At 40.1% G+C, this 13,889-nt stretch overlaps 2 protein-coding genes across 6 annotated transcripts in view; one reads left to right on the top strand and one right to left on the bottom strand.

Moving 5' to 3' along the window:
- LOC126852436 (acetyl-CoA carboxylase) overlaps positions 1–9,673 on the top strand; it is a 13,624-nt gene extending 3,951 nt beyond the window's left edge. For 4 of the 5 annotated variants that reach the window (XM_050597265.1, XM_050597263.1, XM_050597264.1 and 1 more), the window contains 10 exons: positions 1,682–1,805; positions 1,907–2,237; positions 2,389–2,686; positions 2,758–2,971; positions 3,053–3,386; positions 3,456–3,916; positions 3,990–7,835; positions 7,911–8,190; positions 8,339–8,619; positions 8,682–9,673. In XM_050597265.1, the coding sequence (XP_050453222.1) occupies positions 1,682–1,805; positions 1,907–2,237; positions 2,389–2,686; positions 2,758–2,971; positions 3,053–3,386; positions 3,456–3,916; positions 3,990–7,835; positions 7,911–8,190; positions 8,339–8,619; positions 8,682–9,290 (6,778 nt within the window). In that variant the 3' untranslated portion in view covers positions 9,291–9,673. Of the gene's footprint in view, positions 1–1,011; positions 1,253–1,681; positions 1,806–1,906; positions 2,238–2,388; positions 2,687–2,757; positions 2,972–3,052; positions 3,387–3,455; positions 3,917–3,989; positions 7,836–7,910; positions 8,191–8,338; positions 8,620–8,681 lie in introns of those variants that run through there. The other variant, XM_050597262.1, reaches the window with a different exon arrangement.
- On the bottom strand, positions 9,468–13,889 carry LOC126852439 (SID1 transmembrane family member 1-like). Its single transcript, XM_050597273.1, has 10 exons — positions 13,531–13,889; positions 13,271–13,455; positions 12,896–13,188; positions 12,665–12,815; positions 12,509–12,592; positions 12,098–12,412; positions 11,424–11,973; positions 11,076–11,344; positions 10,756–10,965; positions 9,468–10,649 (listed from the first exon to the last, which is right to left on the bottom strand). The coding sequence occupies exons 1-10, from the start codon at positions 13,547–13,549 to the stop codon at positions 10,362–10,364; spliced, it is 2,364 nt and encodes a 787-aa protein (XP_050453230.1). The 5' UTR covers positions 13,550–13,889; the 3' UTR covers positions 9,468–10,361.

The raw sequence follows: 13,889 nt of genomic DNA, 5'->3' as shown, positions 1-13,889 counted from the left end.
GATTAAATTATATGTACGATATAGTAATTTAGTAATGAGAGATATAATGAATGTCGTAAATATATCGGAAGGAAACATGTACGTGTGCATTTTTGACATTACATCACGCAACTGATTATGGAAACGAAAAAGGGAAACCGGTTACAAACCGGTTGACATACATTCCTCTTGCCTCGAGTGTAACAAAAAATAATAAAAAGAACAGAAATTATTATATTGCGCATAAAAAAGTAGGGGAATTCTTGGGGAAGAATAGTGAATTGGAAACGTACTCGTCAGTAAACGTTTGCCTTTCTATCGATACGGTCAACGCTACATTACGTATTCGTTCATTCTATTGTTTCTTTTTTTTATTTTATTTTTCATTTTCTTCATAGAAGACAAAATTTTGCAATTCAAACAGCGCGCAAAGTCTACACGCGGCACGATGTAAAAATACTTTTTCACATTTTCACGACAATTAACGAAACGATAACAGATATCGCCGCGTTAGACTGGCGTCTCGTATTAAAAAAAAAAATCGAATAATTGTTCTTATAACACTTGAAAATTATTGTTGTCTTGCGTCTATTATCGGGACTAGATAACTCATTTCGCTTATTTCATTGTGCGCGAATGTTTTTTCTTGTCAATTTTCCAAGAATCTTTTATTTTTTACTATCTTTTTTTTACAATATTATTAATTATGTAACGAAAGATCTTGCAATGTCAGTGACGATTAGAGCGGTAATGTTTTACGTCGACATAAAGATATGATTATAGTACGTAAATAATATATTACGTATGATATAGTCGAACACATATGTAAAATTCGAGATAGTTTAAGAGATTATTTATATATCCTAAGGGTTTGTACTGATTGATATCCGATATTCACATTTAGAAAAAAATTTTAATAATTCCGCGTCTTTGTCGAATTCTGTATTATTTACATAAGCAAAAAACAAAGTCAAGTTTATTTCATGCGGTTTGATAGTTGTGCATGAAACCATCCGTTTATTATTCTGAATTTCGCGCCTGCTTGGTTATATCCGACGTTGGATTTTGAATATTTGGATCTGTTTTGAGTCGCGATGAAACGGATAAAGAGATTCGTCTTGGCGGAAAATACGGAGAAGGATAAAAACTGGAAGAGCTCGGACAATCTGTTGATGCGCGTGTCCAAAACGAGCATAAACACGAAGAACGGCGAGCCCGATGTGGAGAACACGGAAGACGAGAGAGCGAACCATCTGTCAACTTTAGGATTAACGTAATCGCATTTTACTTTGCGGATGTACACGAACAAGCGCCATAGACCAATAAGAGAATTTCGAGACAAAAGGAAATTTCGATGCTGCGAGAAAAATAATTGCCAGACAATCAAATGAATTGATTCAACTGTATAAAAAAAAGACAAGCGATTGGTCGACATACTTTATGCCACCTATATTTTTTGACAATATAAAATGATTTTGCTCGTAATAAATGCAAAATTACATGTATATAACGACTGATACTTATTTATGTTAATTTCGCGATAGAAATATATCTATTTATGTGTATAATACTCTAGTTTACATTTATATATCTATATTTTAATTAGAATATTTACATATTTATAATGTTTTTTTTATTATATATAATTTGAAAAAATTATGGTAATATAAATACTTATACAAAAATATATGTTTTTCGACAGGCCTAGCATGTCGCAGGGCACGGTGATGATTCAAACGCCAAATCGGCTCCAAGAGAAGGACTTCACTATCGCGACTCCCGAAGAATTTGTTCATCGTTTCGGAGGCACCAAGGTTATCAACAAGGTAAAGCGTAGATCCTAATATCATTCAGAGCAACCTAAAGTGCGAAGGGAATTATTAAGTATCAGCTGCTATCTTGGATCTTTACGTTGGATTGTTTCCAGGTGCTGATCGCCAATAATGGTATCGCGGCAGTTAAATGCATGCGATCGATTCGACGTTGGTCGTATGAGATGTTTAAGAACGAGAGAGCTGTGCGTTTCGTGGTGATGGTCACTCCGGAAGATCTAAAAGCGAATGCGGAGTACATCAAAATGGCAGACCAGTACGTACCAGTACCGGGTGGCAGCAACAACAACAATTACGCTAACGTGGAACTAATCGTCGATATCGCGATACGTACTCAGGTCCATGCAGTTTGGGCCGGATGGGGCCACGCTTCTGAAAATCCAAAACTTCCGGAATTGCTCCACAAAAATAACATCTGCTTTATTGGTATAAAAAAAGATAACAAATCAAATTTTAATGAAAAAGAGAAACGCGTCTTCCGCTTTTTCTTTGGCTATATTAAATGTTGTGTAATAATTATAAATATAAGATCAATTGTAACCGTTTATTTATATATTCTCTCACATTTCCTTGGCAGGACCGTCCGAGAGAGCCATGTGGGCTTTAGGTGACAAAATCGCATCCAGCATAGTTGCTCAAACTGCGGATGTGCCGACTCTTCCTTGGTCAGGATCGGATTTGACAGCGCATTACAGTGGAAAAAAGATTAAGATATCGTCGGAACTTTTCAAGAAGGGATGCGTCGCCACTGTAGAAGAATGTCTGGCGGTGGCAAACAAGATTGGCTTCCCGGTCATGGTGAAGGCAAGCGAGGGTGGCGGCGGTAAAGGCATCAGAAAAGTTGAAAACGCCGAGGAATTACCCGCATTATTCAAGTAAATGTCAAAGTTGTCGCAAAGAAGGATTTTTTGTATTCGTTTTTATTGCAAGGATTTCTAATTTTTAGACAAGTGCAGACAGAAATACCTGGTTCGCCAATATTTATCATGAAGCTGGCCAAATGTGCTCGGCATTTAGAAGTACAATTATTAGCTGATAATTATGGTAACGCGATATCGCTGTTTGGACGCGATTGCTCTATTCAAAGGAGACATCAAAAAATTATTGAGGAGGCGCCGGCTGTGATTGCTAAGCCGGAGGTTTTTGAAGAGATGGAAAAGGTATATAATTATTCGTTATTTATGATTTTGACATTAATTATGACTTTGATCGATTGCGCTATTGATTTGTCCGAACTACAGGCCGCTGTGAGACTAGCAAAAATGGTAGGATATGTCAGCGCGGGTACCGTGGAATATCTATATGACACGTCTGGCAGATATTACTTCTTGGAGTTGAATCCGCGCCTTCAGGTGGAACATCCTTGTACTGAAATGGTGTCGGATGTAAACTTGCCAGCGGCCCAATTACAAATAGCGATGGGCTTACCCTTACATCACATCAAGGATATACGTCTTTTATATGGTGAAAGCCCCTGGGGTGATAGCCCGATTGATTTTGATCAGCCGCATCACAAGCCTCAACCTTGGGGTCACGTAATCGCAGCTAGAATCACCAGCGAAAATCCCGACGAAGGTAAGATTCTTTTTTATGTTTAGCATATGATCCTGTATATAAATTACAATTTGGCTTGGATTTTTGTAGGCTTTAAACCGAGTTCCGGGACGGTGCAAGAGTTGAATTTTCGATCTTCCAAGAACGTATGGGGCTATTTCTCGGTCGGTGCTTCGGGGGGACTTCATGAATTTGCTGACTCGCAATTTGGTCATTGTTTCTCATGGGGCGAAGACCGCATTCAGGCTAGAGAAAATTTAGTCATAGCCCTGAAAGAATTAAGTATTAGGGGCGATTTTAGGACCACAGTTGAATATCTCATTACTCTTCTGGAAACAGAATCCTTTCAACAGAATAATATAGACACCGCTTGGCTCGACGCACTGATCTCGGAACGTATCCATAGCGATAAACCAGACGTCTTACTGGCTGTCACCTGCGGAGCACTTCATATCGCCGATAGAACAATCACAGCCGCTTTTACTGGATTTCAGACCGCCTTGGAAAAAGGTCAAATACAGGCTAGCAATGATTTAGACAACGTTGTTGATGTAAGTTCCTGCTCGATGTTTACATTGTAGAGGTTGTACCTTTCTTCAAATATTTTATTACTAAATGTCGCAGGTAGAGCTTATCAACGATGGATATAAGTACAAAGTACAAGCTGCCAAATCCGGTCCCAATAGCTATTTTCTCGTGATGAACGGTTCTTACAAAGAGGTTGAAATTCATCGCATGTCAGACGGAGGTTTGCTGCTTTCACTGGACGGTGCGAGTCTCACGACTTATATGCGGGAGGAGGTGGATCGTTATAGAATCATGTTGGGAAATCAGACATGTATTTTTGAAAAGGACAACGATCCATCTTTACTGAGATCACCATCGGCCGGCAAGCTAATCAATTTTTTGGTCGAAGACGGCGGTCATGTGAATCCCGGTCAGGCGTATGCCGAAATTGAAGTGATGAAAATGGTCATGACTGTTACTGTTAGCGAAGCGGGTAGCATTTTTTACGTGAAGCGACCTGGTGCTGTACTGGAAGCCGGTACTCTGATAGCGCATCTCGAATTGGACGATCCGTCGCTGGTGACGAAAGCGCAAGAGTACACGGGACCGTTCCCAGCAGCGGCCACGCTCGCTGTACCGGAGAAATTAAATCATCTTCATGCTAAATATCGAACCGCCTTGGAAAATACATTGGCTGGATATTGTCTGCCGGATCCGTTCCACTTGCCACGTTTGCGAGAACTAATCGAGAAATTCATGAGTTCGTTGCGCGATCCCAATTTACCGTTGTTGGAATTGCAGGAGGTAATTGCAACAATATCCGGTAGAATCCCCATTTCGGTAGAGAAGAAGATTCGCAAATTGATGTCATTATACGAGCGAAACATCACGTCGATCTTAGCCCAATTTCCTAGTCAACAGATTGCTGCCGTGATCGATGGACATGCGGCGACTCTGTCCAAGAGAGCCGAACGCGATGTATTTTTCTTGACGACTCAAGCCATCGTGCAACTCGTACAGAGATATCGAAATGGTATACGAGGTCGAATGAAAACCGCCGTGCACGAACTACTGCGACAATATTATACGGTCGAGAGCCAGTTCCAGCAGGGTCATTATGACAAATGCGTTTCCGCGCTGATAGAGAAGTACAAGGACGACGTGGCAACCGTCACTGATATGATTTTCAGTCACAATCAAGTGACGAAGAAGAACGTCTTAGTCACTATGCTGATCGATCATTTATGGGCCAACGAGCCCGGTCTTACCGATGAGCTTTCGAACACATTGACCGAACTGACTAGCTTGAATCGCACGGAACACAGTCGTGTTGCATTGAGAGCCAGACAAGTGTTGATTGCAGCCCATCAACCCGCCTACGAGCTTAGACACAATCAAATGGAGTCGATATTTCTTTCGGCAGTGGATATGTACGGGCATGACTTTCATCCAGAGAATTTGCAGAAGCTCATTCTTTCAGAAACGTCCATCTTTGATATTCTTCATGACTTCTTTTATCATACTAATCGCGCAGTGTGTAATGCCGCTTTGGAAGTCTATGTTCGACGAGCTTACATTAGTTATGAATTCACATGTTTGCAACATCTAGAGCTATCCGGCGAGATTCCGCTGGTATATTTCCAATTCGTTTTACCCAGCAATCATCCGAATCGTCAGAATCAATCTTTGATAGATTATAGAGCCGGCGCGATGGTGGCTTTCCAGGATCTCGAGCAATTCACCCAATATGCAGACGAAGTCTTAGATCTGTTGGAAGATCTGTCGAGTCCTTCACCGGTAGTATCTACGAAATTGTTGGATGCGGTGGACGCTGCCGGCAGCGAGTCGCGGCACAGCACATCCATCAACGTGTCCTTGAGCATGGCGACGGATGGAATAACGACCGTGGCGGCGCCGACCAACGACAAAATCACCGAACCGGTTCACATATTGAGTATTGCAGTCAAGGATAGTGGCACTGAAGATGATGCCACTATGTCTCGATTATTTGGAGATTGGTGCGCTAACAACAAAGATGAATTGATATCCCACGGGATTCGTAGAGTAACGTTCGCCGTGCTCAAGAAAAGACAATTCCCCAAGTTCTTTACCTACCGTCAGCGAGAGGGTTTCGTTGAAGACAGAATCTATCGGCATCTCGAGCCCGGTTGTGCCTTCCAATTGGAATTAAATCGTATGCGAACATACGATCTTGAGGCACTTCCGACGTCGAATCAAAAGATGCATCTGTATCTCGGCCAAGCCAAAGTCGCCAAGGGCCAGCAAGTTACCGATTATCGTTTTTTCATTCGTTCAATTATACGTCACTCTGATCTTATCACGAAGGAGGCAAGTTTCGATTATCTTCACAACGAAGGCGAACGCGTTTTGCTCGAGGCTATGGACGAATTAGAGGTCGCGTTTTCGCATCCTCTTGCTAAACGCACTGAGTGTAATCATATCTTCTTGAATTTCGTACCCACAGTCATTATGGATCCAAATAGAATAGAGGAGAGTGTGACTAGTATGGTGTTGCGATACGGGCCGAGATTATGGAAGTTGCACGTACGACAAGCGGAGATCAAGATGACCATACGGCCCGCGCCAGGAAAACCGACCTCTAACGTGCGCCTTTGTATCGCCAATGACAGCGGATACAGCATCGATTTACATCTTTATAGGGAGGCCACTGATCCCAAGACGGGTATCATCCATTTCGAGTCTTATCCACCCACAACGGCGAATGCAACGAATTGGAGACCGGGTCCTATGCACGGATTACCGATCTCCACGCCGTACCTGACCAAGGATTATCTTCAGGCAAAGAGATTCCAGGCGCAGAGCGCCGGTACTACTTACGTCTACGATTTGCCGGACATGTTTCGACAACAAGTCGAGAAATTATGGCAAAAATACATAGAAGAGAGGCCATTGAATGATGGTCAGAATCCGATCATCATTCCTAATCCAGTCATGGACGTCGTGGAGTTGGTGCTAGATGGGGAACAATTAGTTGAACAGAAGCGACTGCCAGGCGAGAACGATGTCGGCATGGTCGCGTGGCGATTGACCTTGTATACTCCGGAATGCCCGTTCGGTCGGGACATTATACTCATCGCCAATGATCTTACTTATCTAATAGGCTCGTTCGGAATACGCGAGGATTTACTGTTTTGCAGAGCTTCCGAGAAGGCGAGACAGCTTGGATGTCCGCGGATATATTTTGCTGCCAATTCCGGCGCCCGTATTGGTCTGGCAGAGGAAGTAAAGGCTCTTTTCAAAATCGCGTGGGAAGAGGAGAACGAACCGGAGAAAGGCTTCAAATATATATATCTCACGCCGGATGATTATGCGCGTCTAGCATCTTTTAATTCGGTGAAGGCTTCACTAATCGAAGATCCCGCGGGCGAGTCCCGTTACAGGATCACAGATATTATCGGCAAGGACGACGGCTTAGGAGTGGAAAATCTCAAGTACGCCGGTTTGATCGCAGGCGAAACGTCACGGGCCTACGAGGAGATAATTACAATTTCTATAGTATCGTGCCGTGCAATTGGTATCGGCACTTATCTAGTGCGTCTCGGCCAGAGGGTGATACAGATCGAGAACTCGCACATTATTTTGACCGGTTATCGAGCGTTAAACACCGTACTGGGTCGCGAGATTTACGCCAGCAACAATCAGCTGGGTGGCACGCAAATTATGTACAACAACGGAGTGTCTCATGCGATCGATGCCCGGGACATGGACGGAGTGGCGACCGCCTTAAAGTGGCTCACTTACTTCCCCAAAAACAAGGGTGCCCCATTACCGATACTATTATCCGTTACGGATCCGATCGATCGTGAAATTGCTTATGTGCCTACGAAAACAGCCTACGATCCGAGATGGATGCTAGAAGGCAAATATTGCAACGATTCAAATGCTTGGGAGAGCGGCTTCTTCGACCGAGGTTCCTGGCACGTGAGTACTTCTTCCTTTTTTGCATTTTTTAGAAAATTCTCGTATTGTTAACTCGATTTTGTCTTCTACGAGTAGGAAATAATGAGGCCGTGGGCGCAAACTGTGGTGACCGGACGAGCCAGACTTGGTGGTATACCGTGCGGCGTTATCGCCGTTGAAACGAGGACCGTCGAACTGCATTTGCCGGCCGATCCAGCCAATCTGGATTCCGAAGCTAAAACCATATCTCAAGCGGGACAAGTTTGGTTCCCAGACAGCGCGTACAAAACTGCACAGGCTATCCAAGATTTTGGAAAGGAGGAGCTACCGTTATTTATCTTTGCTAATTGGAGAGGCTTCTCCGGAGGCATGAAAGGTGAGCTTTCAATTATCATTCGATGAATACTTACAATTTTCATTCGATGAATAGTTACAATTGCTTCATCATTTTCTCGCTCACTCTCTCTCTCTCTCTCTCTCTCTCTCTCTCTCTCTCTCTCTCTCTCTCTCTCTCTCTCTTATAGACATGTACGAACAAATTGTCAAGTTCGGCGCGTACATCGTTGATGGGCTGCGGCAATATTGCAAGCCGATATTCGTTTATATCCCACCGAATGGAGAACTCAGAGGTGGTGCTTGGGCGGTCGTGGATCCTACGATAAATCCTCGTTGCATGGAGATGTTTGCCGACAATACTAGCAGAGGTGGCGTCTTGGAAGCCGATGCGATTGTAGAAATTAAATTTCGAAACAAGGACATTGTGAAAACAATGCATAGAGTCGATTCCGTTATACAAAAGTTAAAGGTAAATACAGCAACCTCGCGTCAAGTCAAACTTGTTTATGTAATGTGTATATATATTTTTAGGAGAAATTGTCAACTGTAAATACAACGGAGGAACGAATTGAGCTCGAAGCACAGATTCGTAAACGCGAGAAGATTCTAGAACCAATTTACCGTCAAGTCGCCATTTATTTCGCCGACTTGCATGACACGCCGGAGAGAATGTTAGAGAAGAATACGATTCAAGAGATAATACCATGGAAGAAGGCACGACGGTTACTTTACTGGCGATTACGACGCAGGCTTCTAGAGGAAGAAATTAAGAATGAAATCTTATCGACACAGCCGAATCTCGATGTCAGGCAAGTGGGAGCAATGTTGCGGCGCTGGTTTATCGAGGACAAGGGAACGACGGAATCGTACTTGTGGGATCAAGATGAGGCTGCGACCTGTTGGTTAGAGGCACAACGTAAAACGGACGATAGTGTCGTGTCGCGAAATATAATGTGCGTAAAAAGAGACGTGGTGGTGACGCGTATCAAGGAGGCTCTGGATACCTATCCGGAAATCAGACTGAACGCGGTTCTGGAAATTGCGCACAGATTGCAACCGGCCGAACGAGCAGAGTTGCAGAAAACTTTGTCGCAATTGGAAACAACGGGGCAAGAGCAGGACACGGACATTTTGTCCTGAGTGTTTCACGTGTAAGCGTACTTGTCGCACGCTTCATTCATTCCAGTTTATTAAATGCTCGTAAATAGTACAATTCATCGTCAGAGACATGCATTGATTCGTATCAGTTTTCACAAATATTCCTTGTTATCGAGGATAAATAATCAAGTAAAAGATATTTTTCAAAAGAGAGAGAACTTTCCAAATTTCGATAAAAAAAAAAAAAAAAACTATCACTGCCATTCTATTACCGTGGCGAATTTATGGATTATACTTACATTGTAATGTGACGAAAGATTCGAGATTCCCAAAATATTGCATGTTTTTTCAGTTATGTTACTTTCGTCGCAGTCTGAAAATATATACAGATTTGTATAATAAGTTATTATAAACTACACAATTAATATCTTATATTATTTATTTTTTTTTATAACGATTATAGCACGGTATCATAACATTATTTTTTAATTTTCAATTCCATGATTACAACGTTTTGATGATAAGACATTACTTTCTTTAATTTAATGTTTTACATATATATCTGGAAGAACATGCGTTATTAAAATACGGTATTCTATGTATAATTACACTGACGCGCGCGCACATGCACACATTTACACACACATATACACGCATTTTTCATCAGGAAACGCGGTTGTAATATTTTAGAAACAATATGTTCGCGTAACATTGTTTTACGATGTAAGCAACAAGAGCACAATTCGCGTTTTCTTTTTCACATACGCGAAAGATGTGTATTTATAGATTTTTTAAAACTCTATCATATCTCCTATGAAAAGGCGCCGAAAGATTTCGATTTAGAAATTTGTTATATATTTTAATTATAACGGAAAACTTATATAGAATTTCGTATTTATATATGTTTACTCATTCTACTTCCGACACCGTGCGCTATTCTTTCGTACAGACAATAACAACCATGGCGTGTTTCTATCACAAAAGAGAGAGTTTTTTTATATGCTTTATAATTATGGTAACATTATCCAAGTAAATATTGTATATATTTAATCAGCTTTGTAAAAAGAAGTTATAAAATTATATATAATTTAAATCTATATAAAAGAAAAATTCTCAAAAAACTGGTATTTGGCTACGATGTACATCTATTAGATCGTCGTCTAAAGTAAGTAATACCATAAACGAAAAGAACATTGCTAATGCCGAAAGAAAATGCCAGATATCATGAGAATCAAAAAAATTCAATAATTCGCACGGTTTATTATACAGACGGGATTGGGCTGGTGTAAGAGCCCAGGATATAGTCTTATTCACAAAGAAGTACAGAGCTGCTCCCCAAAATAGCATGGACAAGAAGATATATACCCCGGGCATGAGAAGAATCCGTTCTCTATGGCAAAGCTGAAAAGATTTATGTATGAATTTAAAAGATTGACTTCCCATACGGGATCGTAAAAGAGACCAAGAAAAATATATTCTATATATAAAGAAAGGAAGATGTACATACCTTCATCATTATGTAAAAGAAGGTGTATAAAATTAAATTAGACATTAGTATAGCTAGCAAAAACGTAGCGAAATTGCCTTCGTGATACATATTTCCGAATACCGCGAGTCCCACGTTGCATAAATTTGCTAACACGAGCATTATGAATCTGGCGGGATAGAGCGGTCGGAGTAGATGCCATATACCGCAACGCGCGTCGTGTTTGAATGTCTGCGAAATGATAGAATCGAGTGTCTTGCAGCATACAGTTACAGAATATTAGATAGAATCGAGTGTCTTGCAGCATACGGTTACAAAATATTAGAAAGAAAGAAACATACCTGTATTACTCTATTAAAAACACCTCTGTTGAATTTGCATCGTCCCATGTAATATATCTGTACAGTCAGAATAAAACATATGAGTAAATGCAGGATGCTGAATATTACCCAAAAATAAGTGGAACCATTCAAAACTCCGATTAATCCTACAAATATAATAAGAGCTAAAATTCCAAATGTCACCGGTGCCCTGGCATTTATATCAGGATGACGATTCTGATAGATCTTGAGCATACAGAGCACCGCGATTATGTACATAAAGCTGGTGTCTGTAAAACAAATAACAATATTGGTTAATGATATGACAAATAAGAGGAAAAAAATATATACTTTTCTATTGTTACTTACCAAATTGAAAATTACTACGACTAGGACACACGTGATAACTTGCCGACAGTATGCCTTCCATTATCAATGCTGTGCCCATCGCGTAAAACAAACCATAATGCTGTGGTATGCCGTAACATTTACTCATTTCTGTTTCCGACTCGTTGCGCTCTCGAGAATAAGTTAGAAATATAAATAGTAAGCCCAGTAGAAAATATCCAAAATTTGAGAATACATGATTGAAATCAGACAGCAGGCCTAGAGGATGAGCGCACAAAAAGTTGTAGTAACACATATCTTGATTCCCGGTGGTATGAAGCACACGCTGGTACGTTATCGCCAACTGAACAACCGGCAGCGTGTAAAATACTGCGACGGTTGCCAAATAATATAGATATAAACGAGATTTATGTCGCAATATCCGTGGTTCCTTGCGGGCGAGATCGCAGACTGAGAGAACGATCTTTGTTCGTATTACATCTTTATCGGTGAGAGCATCCTCCATTAGATCTATGTCGTCTTCGTCTAGGGACGAATCTTCCTCCACAGAATCCCATTGCTTCGACCTGACCTGTGACAAAATGTTTTGATCGCATATGTGTACACACATTTAAATTATTAGGAATATATACAAATAATATACATATATATTTATTGTTTTTTTTTTTTCAAACTGTCTTTTTGATATTAATTACCTCTGCAGTCATCGAGGGACTCGGCGCGTACTCGTTGATGTCCTGATTTTGCTCATTTATCGGTTCTTGTATAAACTTTCTGCTCTTTCTGATATTGAATATTACCACAGCCGTTATGTAAAAGATACAAAAACACAATGCAATTGCCCCTGCTAATCCCGTTGCAATGATATAATCTCGTTCGGTGATGGTAGGATTAATAATTAACGTAACGTTCTTTCTACGAAGAGGATTATTACCGGATGCCCCATTGCAATCCGTGTCTTCTCCTTTAACGACGAGCACGACGAAGAATCCTGAAGGATAAGCCTCTCTCTGCAGCAAGTATATCAATTCTATGTTACATCGCGGATATATAAAATATATGCCTAGAAAAAGATCACTACATGTATAATCTTACATATTACTCACTGGTACCGTAATGCCTCCTCTTCTGCTTACAGTCTGCCAATGTCCAGAAAGCTCGATATTTCGTTCTAAATCAAACACAGGACACTGTAAAAAAAAAAAGAAACGGAAATTAATACCATTTCATTATTTTCAACAAAAATATCATTTACGACTTACTGATGTATTTTGTATAGACACAGTCATACAGATATCATTATCCGATTCGACGCGAACAATAACGGAGGAATTATCCGCTTGTTTCGAGAAAATGTAACCATAATATATAGGCTCGGATGGAGAGATCTCTATTATTGTCTTATTTCCCGAGCTGTAAACATTAGAAAAAAAATTTGCAGACACATATATAATTCTTTCATATATTTTTCAACAAAGTTTATTTGTATATACCTTAAATAAAAGTCTTCCATTTTCACTACATTGAGATTAAAGAAGATATTCTCAAGGCTAGCTGTAGAAATACCGACAATGACATATTCCTCTTTATCCTTTGGCGCATATCGATAATATTTTGTTGAGCACAGAATTCGACTAGTTTTATTATATATTACAGAATCTGTGCCATCGACTAGTAAAGGTATCTGCCAAGATAGAATACCTGTTGTTTGACGCACTATTACTATCAATGGAAATCTGTGCGTTGCATTACTTTCTATTTCTATCCTTGCAGTTTCCAGAGATATCTAAAAGCATGTATCTAATTTTAATAATAAATCAAAGTTTACAATTATGCGATCGAGAATTAGATTCATTGAGAATTATTACATCAGCGGCAGAATACAAAAACACATATTCAACAGTAGAATTTGTGATATTCGTATAGGGCTTGTTATAATCAGCCTTGATGACGATTGGAGAGAATTCTGATGATGACGAGATCGAAGCTGCAATATTGAAAAGCAGCAATACAATAATCAATCCCAAAGCATTTCGCATCTCCATTGAATTTGCTGAAATAATAATCAAATTATTTGGAAAATTTATTTAGTAGAAGAATGTGTCTTAAATGATACAATGGAAATTACCATTGATTGCTTTTCCCATTTTGACATAAGGCCAGCAAAAAACTCTTTCCTCTCTGGATGTAAATAATTTTGCTTTTGCTACGATTACGTCTTTAAAATTTTTCGATAGCTTTTGAATACTTGATCATCTTATTACAATACATTGGTCTGATAAAAAGCAATCCTAAATAAGATCTGCAAATGCAAAAATCTTACTTCGCTCTTTTATCAATTTCCGTTCCAGGAACTTGAAGTTATAACTTGTTCGTCAATTTCATCCGACTGCATCATCGCTATGACAGTTCATAATGGTTCATAAGTATATACTATACTGTATATTGTTTACTGTATACACCAGTTATATATGTATATAATATACT

Source organism: Cataglyphis hispanica, chromosome 10 (genome assembly GCF_021464435.1).
Source record: "Cataglyphis hispanica isolate Lineage 1 chromosome 10, ULB_Chis1_1.0, whole genome shotgun sequence".
Lineage (NCBI taxonomy): Eukaryota > Metazoa > Arthropoda > Insecta > Hymenoptera > Formicidae > Cataglyphis > Cataglyphis hispanica.
Note: the sequence above shows the minus strand (reverse complement) of the source record. Positions and strands in the feature narration are given on the sequence as shown.

Excerpts from the sequence above, each read along its gene's own strand:
- LOC126852439 (XM_050597273.1), bottom strand. Across the intron at positions 12,816-12,895 it reads ATGGAAGACTTTTATTTAAG|CTCGGGAAATAAGACAATAA; the intron begins GTATATACAAAT and ends TAATGTTTACAG. Across the intron at positions 10,966-11,075 it reads TTTTTAATAGAGTAATACAG|ACATTCAAACACGACGCGCG; the intron begins GTATGTTTCTTT and ends ATCATTTCGCAG.